Source organism: Leucopleurus acutus (assembly GCF_964270905.1).
Source record: "Leucopleurus acutus genome assembly, chromosome: 5".
NCBI classification, from domain to species: domain Eukaryota; kingdom Metazoa; phylum Chordata; class Mammalia; order Artiodactyla; family Delphinidae; genus Leucopleurus; species Leucopleurus acutus.
This window is the reverse complement of record NC_139147.1, coordinates 55,160,884-55,174,255: the sequence shown is the minus strand read 5'-3', so window position 1 is coordinate 55,174,255 and position 13,372 is coordinate 55,160,884. Positions and strand designations below refer to the sequence as shown.

The following is a 13,372-nucleotide window of genomic DNA, read 5'->3' as shown; positions in this document are numbered from 1 at the left end:
CAAAAGGCGGAAATAACACCAATGTCCATCAATTGATGAATGAATAAAGTAAACATTGTATATCCATACAATGCAATATTATACAGACATGAAATAATATTCAGCTTTAAAAATAAAGGAAATCCTGACTTTTGTGACAACATGGATGAAGCTAGAAGACATTATGCTAAGTGAAATAAACCAGACGCAGAAAGACAAACATTGTATGATCTCTGTTATAAGAGGAATCTGAAATAGTCAAATTCATAGAAGCATGTAGTAGAATGGTGGTTGCCAGGGGCTGGGGATAAGGGAAAATGGAGAGAGATGATTAAAGGATACAAAGTTTCCATTATGCAAAATGAATACATTCTGGAGATCTAATGTAAAGCAGTATGAATATGGCTTACAATACTGTATATAATGGTTGATTTTTGAGTATTAAACTAACCTTGCATTTTGGAATAAATGCAACTTAATCATGTTATATTACCTTTTTGTATATTACTGGATTCTATTTCCTGGTATTTTGTTGAGGATTTTTATATCTGTTTACAAAAGATATTAATCTTTAATTTTCTTGTTTTTTAGGTGACTTTGTCAGGTTTTAGTGTAATGCTATGCAGTTCTTATAAAACAAGTTGGCAATTGCTCTCCCTTTTTTTCCTGTTCTCTGGTAGAATTCATACAAGGTTGCTGTTATTTCTTTCTTAAATGTTTGAGAAAATTCACTGATAAAGCCATGTAGGTGTGGCTATTTCTTTGTGAGAAAGTTTTTAATTATATATATATGTTTATCCTAAAATGTTTTAAATATATTTTTTCACTATACAGTTGATATATAAATACATTCTTATAAAAATTCAAATATTAAAGATAAAACTAAAGTCTCCTTTAACCATTGCCCCATTAAAATTTTTAGTTATGGCTTTACTGCATTTCCTCAGGGGAATGACATGATATGATATAGTGGTCTTTGCAGGTTTAGGCTCTACCACTGTGTGGGCTTGGGAAGCCTACTTTAAAGTAGCTGCATCTCAATACCCTCATAAAGTTTTTAAGAGAATCGTATGTGATGATGTACGAACAGTGCTGAGCATAGTGCCTGACACTTATGAAGCCTTCCTTGAATGTTAACATGGAAGTTGTTGTTATTAGACTTAAAAAGATATCAAAATGGATGTGAAGTACATAGGATTTCCTCCCCAGGGTGATCTTGAAAAGCCCTAGAGAAAGTGAATTCAGAGCTAAAACAAAGGCCTAAGAAAATTAAGGCCTAAGATGATTAAGAAAAAAGGCCTAAGATGATTAAGAAAAAAATGGGTTAGGCACCTTTAATGGAGGGAGCCCATAAAAAGCCCTTGTAAATATTTTTATATTCATTAAAATAAAACTGCAAAAGCAGAACAATGAATTAAGATTTCATCACTAATTATTCATAACAGAATTGAGGGAGGAACAGTAAGAATAGAGGAGAAAAGTGGGGTATATGGCAGAAGTTGCATTTTGTGATGGACAGCAATTCAAGGCACGTCAGAGCCTTGGGGCCCTGCGCCTGCCCTTGGGAGAGAGGCAGGGCCCCTGCTGCCAGAGTCAGCTGTGCTCTGGCATGGACTTTTCGTGAGCCCAGGAGAAAACCATCCCAGTACACATGAAGGTGCCTTCCTCAGCTTTTCTGTATCAAGAGTCCTTTGGCACTCTGCCTCTCCACACGTAAAGAAGCTCAAACTTGGGTGAAAAAAAACCTGAGAGTTTGACATTTCACAAGTTGTAAATTAGTGTAACTTATACACAGATAGACGTTCCATTTGCCATGCTTAGCTCATGTTTCAGTCTGTCTTTCCCCTGCAGTTTCAGAGAGGTACTTTAAGCACTGAGCTGGAGATCCAGGCAAAGAAACAAAATGTCTCTGTGTCCGCAAAGGAAACTGTTCAGGTGCTGTTCTGTTGAAGGAAAACCCAGAGATCCATATAGTCTTCCAGTCACCTTAACTTCTGCAAAAAGATCTCATACGTTGTGATTTTATGGTATACTGTGAATCACCATGTGCAGAGATGTCATCACAATTCTCCAGTTTCTGAAAAAGGGAGATATATAATTTGGTGCTAAAGAATTTGGAGCCAGGAGGGGGGTTATAGTTCAACAATACCTTTGCCATCTACCTCACAGGTGACAGAGAGAATTACACATGAGAGTTTGTATGAAAGGATTTTTAAAAATAGAAAGTCTAAAGAAATGATATTCTATATCGTTATTAGTCTTCTCATTTCCATAGAGAGGAAATGTGCTAGATTAGGTGAAAAACTCAACTTCAACAGAGAGCAGAAATGATGCTTAATAGACACACACGTAGAGCACTTTGGGATAGGTGACTAGTAACCTCCAGTGGCCCATGTGGTCTCACTTGATATATAACAGAAAGAATTCTTGGTTTACCTTAGATACTCTTTGGTAGTTCATTTTATCATAAAGAAAAGCAGCATATAATATGTGGGAAAAGCACTGGTATGGAGTGCTTTCCGCTTTCCAGACATAAAACTTTGGAAAGGTCATTTAACCTATCTGATTCTTTTTTGTCCCTATAAATTATGTACATATAGTCAGTTTTTTGGTATAACAAACCACCCCCAAATCACAGTGGTTTACAATAAGAATAGCATACATTTATTCTCACTCAAGATACACATCTGCCAAAGCGTGGCACAGCTGTGGCTCTATTCCAGCTATGTTCCATGTTTCATATTCCCAGACCTAAAGGATAAACCCCTCTGTGGGGCATGCCTATTATCATGGCTGAAAGAAAGGGCAAGAGAGCTGGTGGATGCCTCTTACAGCTTCTGCACAGTCCTGGCATAGGCCATGTCCATCATCATTCTACTGGCCGAAGAGAAGCACATGACCAAGGCCGGCATCACTGGAGCAGTGAAGTGCAGTCCTCCCACAACCAGCGAGCAAGTCACATAACCCTCTTACAGGGAAGGATAGTGGTGAAAAGGAAGGGATGAGAATATGTACTTAGTGCTCCAAACCTTTGTGAGTCTCAAGTAAGGAAAGATGTTTAAAAGTGCATTGTAACCCAATGGATTCTCTCTTATTTAAGAATAGTTATTATTAACAGTTCCTTTTACTGTTACTTATTTGGAGGATCAAATCCTTACATATCATTAAAACCTATATTCTCCATTCTTACCACAAACGTTTGTAAAGTTTTTAACCATCTCAGTTGCAGTTTTTTAAAAGCTGTGTATTCATGTCTTTAAACTGTTACAAGTACAGTCATTTATGTTCTCTGTTATAACTATATTAAACCCCTTTAGGAAACGTCTTGGGCACCCAGAAAGTTTTTGACATTTTTTCCCCGGATGATTAAAAGTGACAAAATTCTCTTATAGGAAATTTGGAAAATGTTGTTAGGATGAGGAAGAAATTAAAAACACCAGTATTCAAATCCCTGTGTTAATACACACATACAGATATACACAAATATTAATTTTTACTAAATTGGACAGCTAATGAATATACTCTTTGGCAGTGTTTTTCCACATTACTGTATGTTGTTAACATGCATTTTTTCTGACTATGAAATATTTTGGGGAACATGAATTTAACATTTCAATATACAATACTAATGTATTTAATATGCAATCATATAGAATTATAAAATCCAGTAATAAAGCGATCACTTATGAAACCACTACCCAACTTGAGAACTAGACCATTACAATATCCTGGAAGTTACCTATGTGCCGCTCTGCGGCTGCCCCTTCCCACCTTTAGGTAACAACTGTCCCCTGGTTTGTGTACTGTCATTAGCTGCTGCTGCCTCTTCTTCTTCGTGTTTGTGTGTGCGTGTGTGTGTGTTTTCACATATGTGTGTATCTCCAAATAGTGTGTATCCTTGAGTTTTACTTTGAGCTTTATAAAAATGGTATCATACCCCATTATTTTTAGGGATGAAATGAACATTACAAAATTAGTTGAAATTGTCCTCTACTGTTAGATAGAGAGTCTTCTGCTGTTTTACACAGAACTTGTACATTGATCTTTGTATGTATCCCCAATTATTTCCTTGGAAATAATTTCTAGAGGTGAAATTGCTGGGTTAAAGGGTAAGAACACTTTTAAAGCTTATATAAAAATAGCTGTACATCAGGAAGTGTGTCCACTTAGAAGATTTTAATGAAACAAACATTCAGATTTGCCTGATGGATAATTATAAATCATTACTAGCTTTCCACTTTGAAAGGCAATAAGAATACACAGTGTTCCAGTGGCTTATCAAATTAAAAAGTGCAAAACCAAATTCCTTAATAATTCAGACTCCCTGAAATCTACTCTGTTCTTGTCACACTGTGATATTACTATCCTCTCAGTTCCTCAGACTAGAAACCTTACAAACATCTTCTCTCTACTGGCCCACCTCCACTTCAGCCACCCCTCACTTCCCCTTAGTCAATAATCAAGTGCTGCTAGTCTGTGTCTGCAATGTCCCTCGAATCCATCCTTTCCCTTCCATTCTTACAAGCGCTGCTCTAATTAACCCCTGCTAATCTGTCATGTGGACCGTGACACAACCTCCTAACTGGTCTGCTGTCTTCAGTCTCTTGCCTTTCTAATCAGTCCTTCACTCTGTACTTTCCCAAAACACAGACTTGTCTTTAAAACTGAAACCAAAAGTCGTTGATAGCTCTCCATTATCTACAGGATAAAATCCACACTCCTTAATTAAAGCCCTTGATCTAATTCAACCTACCTCTCCAGCTTTGTTTCCTTGTGATTCACCTTCCACACCCCACCCCAAGAACTTTCTGTGTTATATTCTAGCCAGCCTAGGCTGCCTGTTCCCTATATACTTTCCTGTTTTTCTTTGTTCTTGTTACTCCCTCAGCCTAAAATACCCTTACTCTCCCCCTCCTTTCCAGTGTGTTGAAATGCTACTCACGCTTCAAGGTGCCACTGAAATGCCAGCTCCTCCGTGGAGCTTACCATCAACGTAAATTATCATAGTTATACTTCTTAGATGAGTCAGGCATGTTTTCTTCTCTCAAAGTACTTTGAATATCAAAACATGAAAAAAATACATTTTTTACATTTGCTGGATAGAAAATAATGCTGCATAGAAAAAGCAGAACACAAACTATTTTAAACACATCAATTATAATAAATTTTAAAACTATATAATATATGTATAGATATATATATATGTGTGTATGTTTATACATTTATATATGTATATATACACACATATACATATATATCGATTGACAGAGACAGAGACCGATAGGAATACTTGAGTTTGGTGTTTATTAAGCTTCTAAAATTCTTTTTGGAATCAGGCAGGATGAGTACTTCTTTAAAAGATTAACATAATGATACTTGTTAGGTTTATTATCTTTCATAAAGATGCTTGCTTGGGCTTAAGCAGGTTTCCATTTTGAAGCTTAACCATATTAGGTCTCGTTGCAGGAGGCCAGCCAGTTGCTTCTCCTTCCTGTTCCAGTGTTCACTGGCTGAGCTGGAGGGGCCTGTTTCCTGGCCGCATCTGTCTAGCCGTAGTCACAGGTGGTGAACAGTCCCCTCAACTGCAAAATGAAGGCATTGCTCTAGATGACTGTTAGACGGATGAGTAGGTGACCTTCAAGGTCCTTTCCACGCTCTGTATTCTGAGATACTTTCCGCTCATGAGACAGAAAAATGCTTAAGGACAAAGGAAAGTGCTGTTTGTTCTCTGCTCTAGCACTTTCACTGGTGTCAAGCAGCCAATTCCTCCTTTTATTAACTCTGAACTGCCAAAAGGTGCTGCATGGGAATTAGTGCATTTGGCTTCTGACCCAGGTGTACCACCACCTCTGTGGCCTTGGGTGTGCCCCTTTCTGTCGCTGGGCCTCTGTTTGCCTATCTCTGCAATGATGAAGGTCAGGCTAGATATTCTTTGAGGTTCTTTGCAGCTGTAATGTAATTGTATAATTGGTATGTGTGAAGTACCCAAGGATTTTTTTACCCTATGGTCACTGGCCCACGTTGCAAAGTTAAGAAGTCAGTAGAATGGGATTATTCACAAAATTGTTTTTCCTTCACTAAATAGTGTAGATAGCAAAGTGGAGCGTCAGGGCATGCAAGCAGATGTGTGTGATTGAGGGATATCCTGGCTCCATCACTTACTCCAACTCACCTTAATATATTTTCTCTTCTGGTGAGTATTTCTCAAGTCTTAAAATTGTTACCTTTAGTAATGTAAACCAAAACATTTTGAGGATCTTTTGTAGGAAATTAAAATGTTAGATTAGAGAGTTCAAATATGCACACAGGGCTTCCCTGGTGGCGCAGTGGTTGAGAGTCCGCCTGCCGTTGCAGGGGACACGGGTTTGTGCCCTGGTCAGGGAAGATCCCACATGCTGCGGAGCGGCTGGGCCCGTGAGCCATGGCCACTGAGCCTGCGCGTCCGGAGCCTGTGCTCCGCAACGGGAGAGGCCACAACAGTGAGAGGCCCGCGTACCGCAAAAAAAAAAAAAAAAAAAAAAAAAAAATATATATATATATATATATGCACACAAATTCAGATCGGTCTAGCAGTAGTACAATACATCTGAAATATATGAACTCTAACTATCATTACAGACTTCCTTTCTTAAGAAAGAGATTCCAAAGTCCAAAGAAGCGTCCCACTTTAATTTCAAGGGACAAGCTAATATTTGATATATGTTACTTGATTCCAGAGTTGCTTCTGGCAAACATAATTGTTACTGTTTAAACAGGTATTTTTTTCTAGCAATTAGAATTTTTTTCATTTTGATGGGTAGTCATAACTATTAACCACCAGCAGTGCAGGGATAATTTACATTCAAATTGTGAGACATCACTCTGTGAATACATAAAATAATTTAGATTTATTTAGAACCTTTTATCGTAAAGTGCTCTACACACATTTCTTTACAATCTGATTGCAAGCTATATATAGGACTCTCCTACCTGAAATAGGGCAGCAACCAAAGTAATTAAAATAAAGGATACAACTTCAAAAAAGTAGTGGAAATGTAGTATGTTTTACTTGTTCCTGTATGCTCTTATGCCTATAGGATTGGAGAATCCATGTTGACCAAATGCACCAGCACAAAAGTGGAATTGAATCTGCTCTAAAGGAGACCAAGGTATGTGAATTACTTCAGATGAGTACATGAGTACATTTACTCATCTGTGTAATACCTATTAAGAGAGAACATGAAAGGAAAAAAGACCCAATCCTTGCCCTTGAGGAGTTTCCTGATTGAATGTACCATATTATGTTTCAACAGCCCTAACACTTAAACCAACTAAAGAAAGGTAACTGTATAAAAGCAATATGATATATACCTAGTATATTATTACATACTCTAGATATATAGGTAGGCACATTAGAATCATTTCATCATTCTTTCCCCACTGAATCTCAGGGGATAACAGCATCAGCCCAGCAACGCCTAGAACCTACAGCTTCCCAGGCTTGCTGCCCTGCCAGAAATAGGGACTTTTGGAGAATACCACAAAGAAGCAAAGCTGGAGTAAGAAGTTATGGGTCCCAGCCTAGAGCTATAAGTTTAATGATCTACTTCCAACTGGAATATTCCAGTCATCTTTGAATTGTGCTATAAGAAAATTGTGTTATTCCCTTACCTACTTTGATTGTGGACTTTATATAAAGCACATTCCACTCACATATATTTTAGATTTGCGTAAGGACAAATAAATTGACTAACACTACCAGGTGCTTTTTTATTTTAACATTCTGCAAAGTGTGACTAAAATAATTTTCATTACAGACTTTTTTGTTGCTGAAAATTTCAAACTACTTTTTCATTGGTGGTTGAGAATTTGTGAGATGAATTGAGGGAGATTTAACCCATTTAAAACTACTTTTGAAGAATATATTTGTGAATTCTCTGTCTACTAAAATTTCTAGGGACTTTTGGACAAACTTCATAGTGAAATTAGCAGGACTCTGGAGAAGATTGGCAGCCGAGAAAAGTACATCAACAATCAGCTTGAGCACTTGGTTCAGGAATATCGTGCAGCTCAAGCCCAGCTGAGTGAGGTAACTGAGGAATGATATCCAGGGTTCATTCCAATTAATGACCCTAATCCCTAAACTTGACACAGCACTTTTTTTTTTTTTAAGTTTTTAGCCTCACCCCACTGCATGTGGGATCTGATTTCCCCAACCAGGGATTGAACCCGTGCCTCCTGCACTGGAAGGCAGAATCTTAATCACTGGACCTCCAGGGAAGTCCCGACACAGGACCTTTCATTTGAGAATCATGAAATACTTTTCACAAACAGCAGCACATTGATTCTCTGCCCACTTTAGGAAGCAAATACAACTTGTCATCTCCATTTTACATGTGATAGAAATTATCTCCTAGAAGTCTTTAAATGTATTTCTTCATTTGATTTAAGTAAAAGAAGTCATATTGCTGAGAAACATGGCTTAGAACAGGAACAGAGTGTCAGGACACCTGGTTTTGTTTCTAAGTCTGCTGTTAATTTACTGTCTGAGTAGGAGGAAGTGGAATAGTATGCATTTACATGTGTCAGGGAGAAAAGACATCCTTGCCATTGTGGCTTACAACCACATAATAAGGAATATGAAAGCAAGACACGTTCGAAGGCAAGCAGTTTAATTAAATGAGCAAATTTTTTAATCTTTTCAAAGTTTTAGAAATTCTACCAAAATAAAATAAAACCTTCAGCCTTTGAAAGCAGCAGTGCTTTGTTCCAACAGTAGGGATCTAAAGGCTTTCCTTTGGGATTTATGCCCCCTCTTCCCTGATGTTGAGGAAGACTACTAATGTCTTCCTCAACAACTGCGAATGTCAGTTGAAGGCATATTTTTTTCTTTCAGCAGACAAGGTTAGAAGGAGAAAAAAATGGAAATAAACTTGAGATACTTCCATACTTTCAGAAGTTCTCAAAGACCAAGCAGAAAGTAACCTTCACTGTTTTATTATTTGTTTAATTAGTTATTCACACATATACACGTCTATTTGCAAATGTTTTTACTTCTAAAATGCTATAAAAAGTCTCTGATTAAAGCCACCCTGTATCTCTCAAACACTGATATTAAATAATTGATTAAGTTCGTTCCCAAGGACATATTCCATATTGTCATACTGTTTGTTAATCCTTATTACTTACTGACTCTGATGCTGTATTATGATTTATTTTTTAGAACATGTTTTCTCTGCATAGCACGCAGATTAGATCGACCAAGAGCCGTTGTCTAAACTGTTTAGGAGTGGCTGAGGACAGTTTTTATTGTGAACCATGCCCCTGTGAGTTACACAATTATTATATGAAGGTTAATTAAGGTAGTTCATCGTTGTATAGTGCTCTTGTTAAATACATGGTGCCTATGAGGGACATAAAATAGCTACCGTTAAAATGTCACTTTTCACAATAGTATTCACAAACAAGGAGGGGCGTTGTCATAAAATGATATGCAAAAATTACAAACACAACGAGGTCATATTTAAGTCATGGGCTTCTGTTTTGAACTTGCCATTAAACAAAATGTTTTCTCCCTCAGGCAAGGGAGCGTTACCAGCAGGGAAACGGTGGAGTAACTGAAAGGACCAGACTCCTGTCTGAGGTACATACTGTGTGCTCCTGCCAGATTCTCACCTGTCAGCGGGGTACCATGGTTCAGAGCCATGAATGGTTTAATCTGCTACTGCCGTGGGTTGTTTCCTCTAGTAATTGCCTCCTGTGGCTCTTAAATCCTTTCCTTCAGGAGAAAATCCCTAAATTGTCTTATCAGTGAATCAATTACCTATTTATATACTACTTGTTTCCACAAAAATGCCTGAAGTTGTTTTACTAAATGTAACATAACACATGCTCATAATATTAGCACATTTATAATCTTCCTTAATCTTTTTTAAAACATAATTGTAATTAATATATAGAAGAGTAGGTAAAGCATTGACTTAAATGTCTTATAATAAATTTTAATGTTAGTCTTTAAGATATAAGATTTGTTTTTAGTGCTTGTTGTTAGTAACTTGTGTGTGATCCTGCGTATTTCTCTGTCCACAAATTGGGAATGGCTTATAACCCTTTCCCTTCTAAAAACTTATGGAATATTTACATATAGTGTATTTATTTTCATCATCTTGCAGGAGATGTAAGACCTAACATATAACATACTACATGAATTATATTAGTAATACATATATATTATATATTAGATCTTACCCATGTATATTTATATATGTATATTAATAATATATACTCCCATTTTTCACTGAAGAGCTGAGAGGAAAAAAAACCTTACAACAAGGTCAGTAGCCAATATGGGACTAAAGTCCAAGATTATCTTTGGATACAATCAAGTATAATTGTCACAAACTTTTCTGTATAATAGAATTAAGCTTCTTTTATGGAGATTATTTGAAGAGTAAATAGTTATTTTAAAATACTAAAAATATAACTTTAGAAATATTTAGACTCTAACCCCGTGGTGCTTCTAGGCAGATAAAACATTATACAGAAGTAAAGTGCTCACTTATGTTAGGTAAATTAACACTTGAAGGGAGTCCAGGGAACCATTTAGTTCTTTTGGAGTATGTAGTTATCCCCAGTTGTAACGTTTCAGGTGCCTGAAAGAAGTTAATTTGCTTTTACTTGGATGAGCACTTTATTCCCAAGGAAGTTTTTACTCACCAGCATGATAAAAATAAAGCCTACTAAGTTACGATTATGGTTTCATTCTAGATCATATCAAAATTTTTCAATTTTTAAAAGATATTTTCTACCTACATTTATGCTAGTTTGGAATTTATAGAGGCTATAGGAGTATAATTTTGAGTATGATATAGAGTACAGATTAGAGCCAATATAACAGCCCAGTGTGCCTCTTGGAGTTCATGGATTAGATAAAGTAAAGCAGTTAGAATATTTTTATATATACCCATATGGTATAAACGTTATTTTTAGTGTCCTGTAGAGGAAAAGGTGGCATATTCTCTTATAAAACTGTAATATTAAAGATACGTAGTAAACGTCTAGAAATTTAAAATCTTTTTAGGATGTTTGTGCTGTTTTAGTTAATAACTGATCATTAGAGACTGGCATGGTAGATGCTATGAGATAACTGCAAAGCTTGAGTGCTTGATGCCTAAAAAAACAACTTGATCGTTTTTATTCTATCGTGTTACAACCTGAGACAGTCAATAAAAGAATAATTTGGTGAAGTTTAACAATAGGAGCACTCTCAGAAGATAAAAAGCTTTTCATGTCTGCATACTTTATTATTCAAATTATGTCCAGAATACTGCTAATATCTTTGTATCCCTTTATGTACGTATTATATCTGAATTAATTTTTTAATACATCATACAAAAATTTTGAAAGTTTATTAAAATACAGTGCTCATGAAAACTTTTGTTTTCAATGAAAGGTTACAGAAGAGCTAGAAAAGGTAAAACAAGAAATGGAAGAAAAAGGCAGCAGTATGACTGATGGTGGTAAGTACACACTCATTTTAAGAAGAAAATGAGCAAAAGAAGAATATATCTTTAAGAAATCTATTTTTTAAAGAGGTATTAATAAATAGGAAGGCTGCTTTTTAAAATGAATTTGTTTGAAGGGGAGGTACATGGTGCAAAAATGAGGTCTGATAATCAGTATACTGTTTTCCTTATAAATGAACTGAGAAGAGTCATAATTTTTTTTACTATCATTTAGGATTTTTAAAAAAATTCAAACTGTATTAATTCAGAAATAGAGTAGGAGATAGTTAAATATGCACTTTGTTATGCCAGTTTAAAAAAATAATATTTTGTTCTGTTTTCATCAAATGAGCTTCATTATTCCATTTTATGTACAAAAAAAGCACTAAGTGTACGCCCGAACAGCGCAAAGGTGGTGATGTGATGACCTTTTTTTCCCCTCTTCCCTGGGGAAAGGTCAAAGACTGGGCAAGGGTCAAATAGAGAAGAATTAATAATCCTGCAGTAATCATCCTCTGTTGTGAGCTAGTTACTTTGACATGGCCCAGTGGTGATTGCCTAAGGCCCTTCGTTGCTCTAGAAAGATTTTCTAGAGTTCTAACAGAATATACTGAGTGATCTTTCAGAAGGTGATGTATAGGGGGTTTGTAGAATGTTTGAATGAGCCATTAGCTATGTCTTAAAGGTAGTTCTTCCTTCTCTTTTTCTTCCATTGTATCCCCTTTTCCTTTAGATAAATATACTAGCCCCTTAAAAAATATTGAAGACGTTCTTGGGCTTCCCTGGTAGCGCAGTGGTTGAGAGTCCGCCTGCCGATGCAGGGGATATGGGTTCGTGCCCCGGTCCGGGAAGATCCCTCATGCCACAGAGCGGCTAGGCCCGTGAGCCATGGACGCTGAGCCTGTGCGTCCGGAGCCTGTTGCTCTGTCGGGAGAGGCCATAACAGTGAGAGGCCCGTGTACCGCAAAAAAAAAAAAAAAAAAAAAAGTGTGTGTGTATATATATATATATATATATATATATATATATATATATATATATATATATATATATATATATATATAGAAGACATTCTTAAACACACCTTTAGCAACTCTTCCTCTAGAAAAGAAAGGAAGTTCAGCCTCAGTACCTCAAATGCTGCATCATTTCCCAGCCTAGAAATCTCAGGTGTTTAAAATGCCACAGCAAAACTGTGTGAATGTCAGTAAATTGTTGGCTGTGTTTTTAACCCCACTTTTGGCTTAAGACAAAGTGAGGAAAATGTCATACCATTCTGTAATACACTGATACTCCAAATGAACATTTTTATTCCATGTTATTTTCATTCTGCAGCTCCTTTGGTGAAGATTAAACAGAGCTTAACGAAGCTGAAGCAAGAAACTATTCAGATGGACATTAGAATCGGTGTTGTGGAACACACATTACTCCAGTCAAAACTGAAGGAGAAGTCCAACATGACCAGGGACATGCATGCCACAATCATTCCAGAATCTGCAATAGGCTCTTATTAAAACATATCGTTTTTCAGGCTTCTGATTAGTTTTTTTATATCAAATCATATTTCATGTTGCATAGACTTCAAAACACAGTTATTCCTTTAAAAGCATGTTGAACGGGTATTTTTTACATATATACACACATATTGTATGTGTGTATACATACAATGATGATTATGGATGGTCAAAGCCTTTGAATTGAATATAATATTTAATAAAGTAATGAAAAATTCTCACTTTCAAAGAAGCTTTCACTAATCATTACATGTGTTAAAGCCCCCACCTGGTGGCTCACTGTCCTTATGGTTCCGTGCACTTGAGGAAGAGGTACATGATGCAAAATGTGTAGGACCCATGCTTTCTGCAGGTGCTGCCGCTGCTATCAGCACATGGACCTTTAACATAAGCCTG

The 13,372-nt window shown here is 36.5% G+C and overlaps 1 protein-coding gene across 1 annotated transcript in view; it reads left to right on the top strand.

The window, feature by feature from the left end:
- IFT57 (intraflagellar transport 57) overlaps positions 1-13,120 on the top strand; it is a 60,101-nt gene extending 46,981 nt beyond the window's left edge. The window contains exons 7-11 of the mRNA XM_082839836.1: positions 7,056-7,127; positions 7,916-8,047; positions 9,539-9,601; positions 11,411-11,477; positions 12,798-13,120. Coding sequence (XP_082695962.1) covers positions 7,056-7,127; positions 7,916-8,047; positions 9,539-9,601; positions 11,411-11,477; positions 12,798-12,976 — 513 coding nt within the window. The 3' untranslated portion in view covers positions 12,977-13,120. The remainder of the gene's footprint in view (positions 1-7,055; positions 7,128-7,915; positions 8,048-9,538; positions 9,602-11,410; positions 11,478-12,797) is intronic.
- The last annotated feature ends 252 nt before the right edge of the window (positions 13,121-13,372 follow it).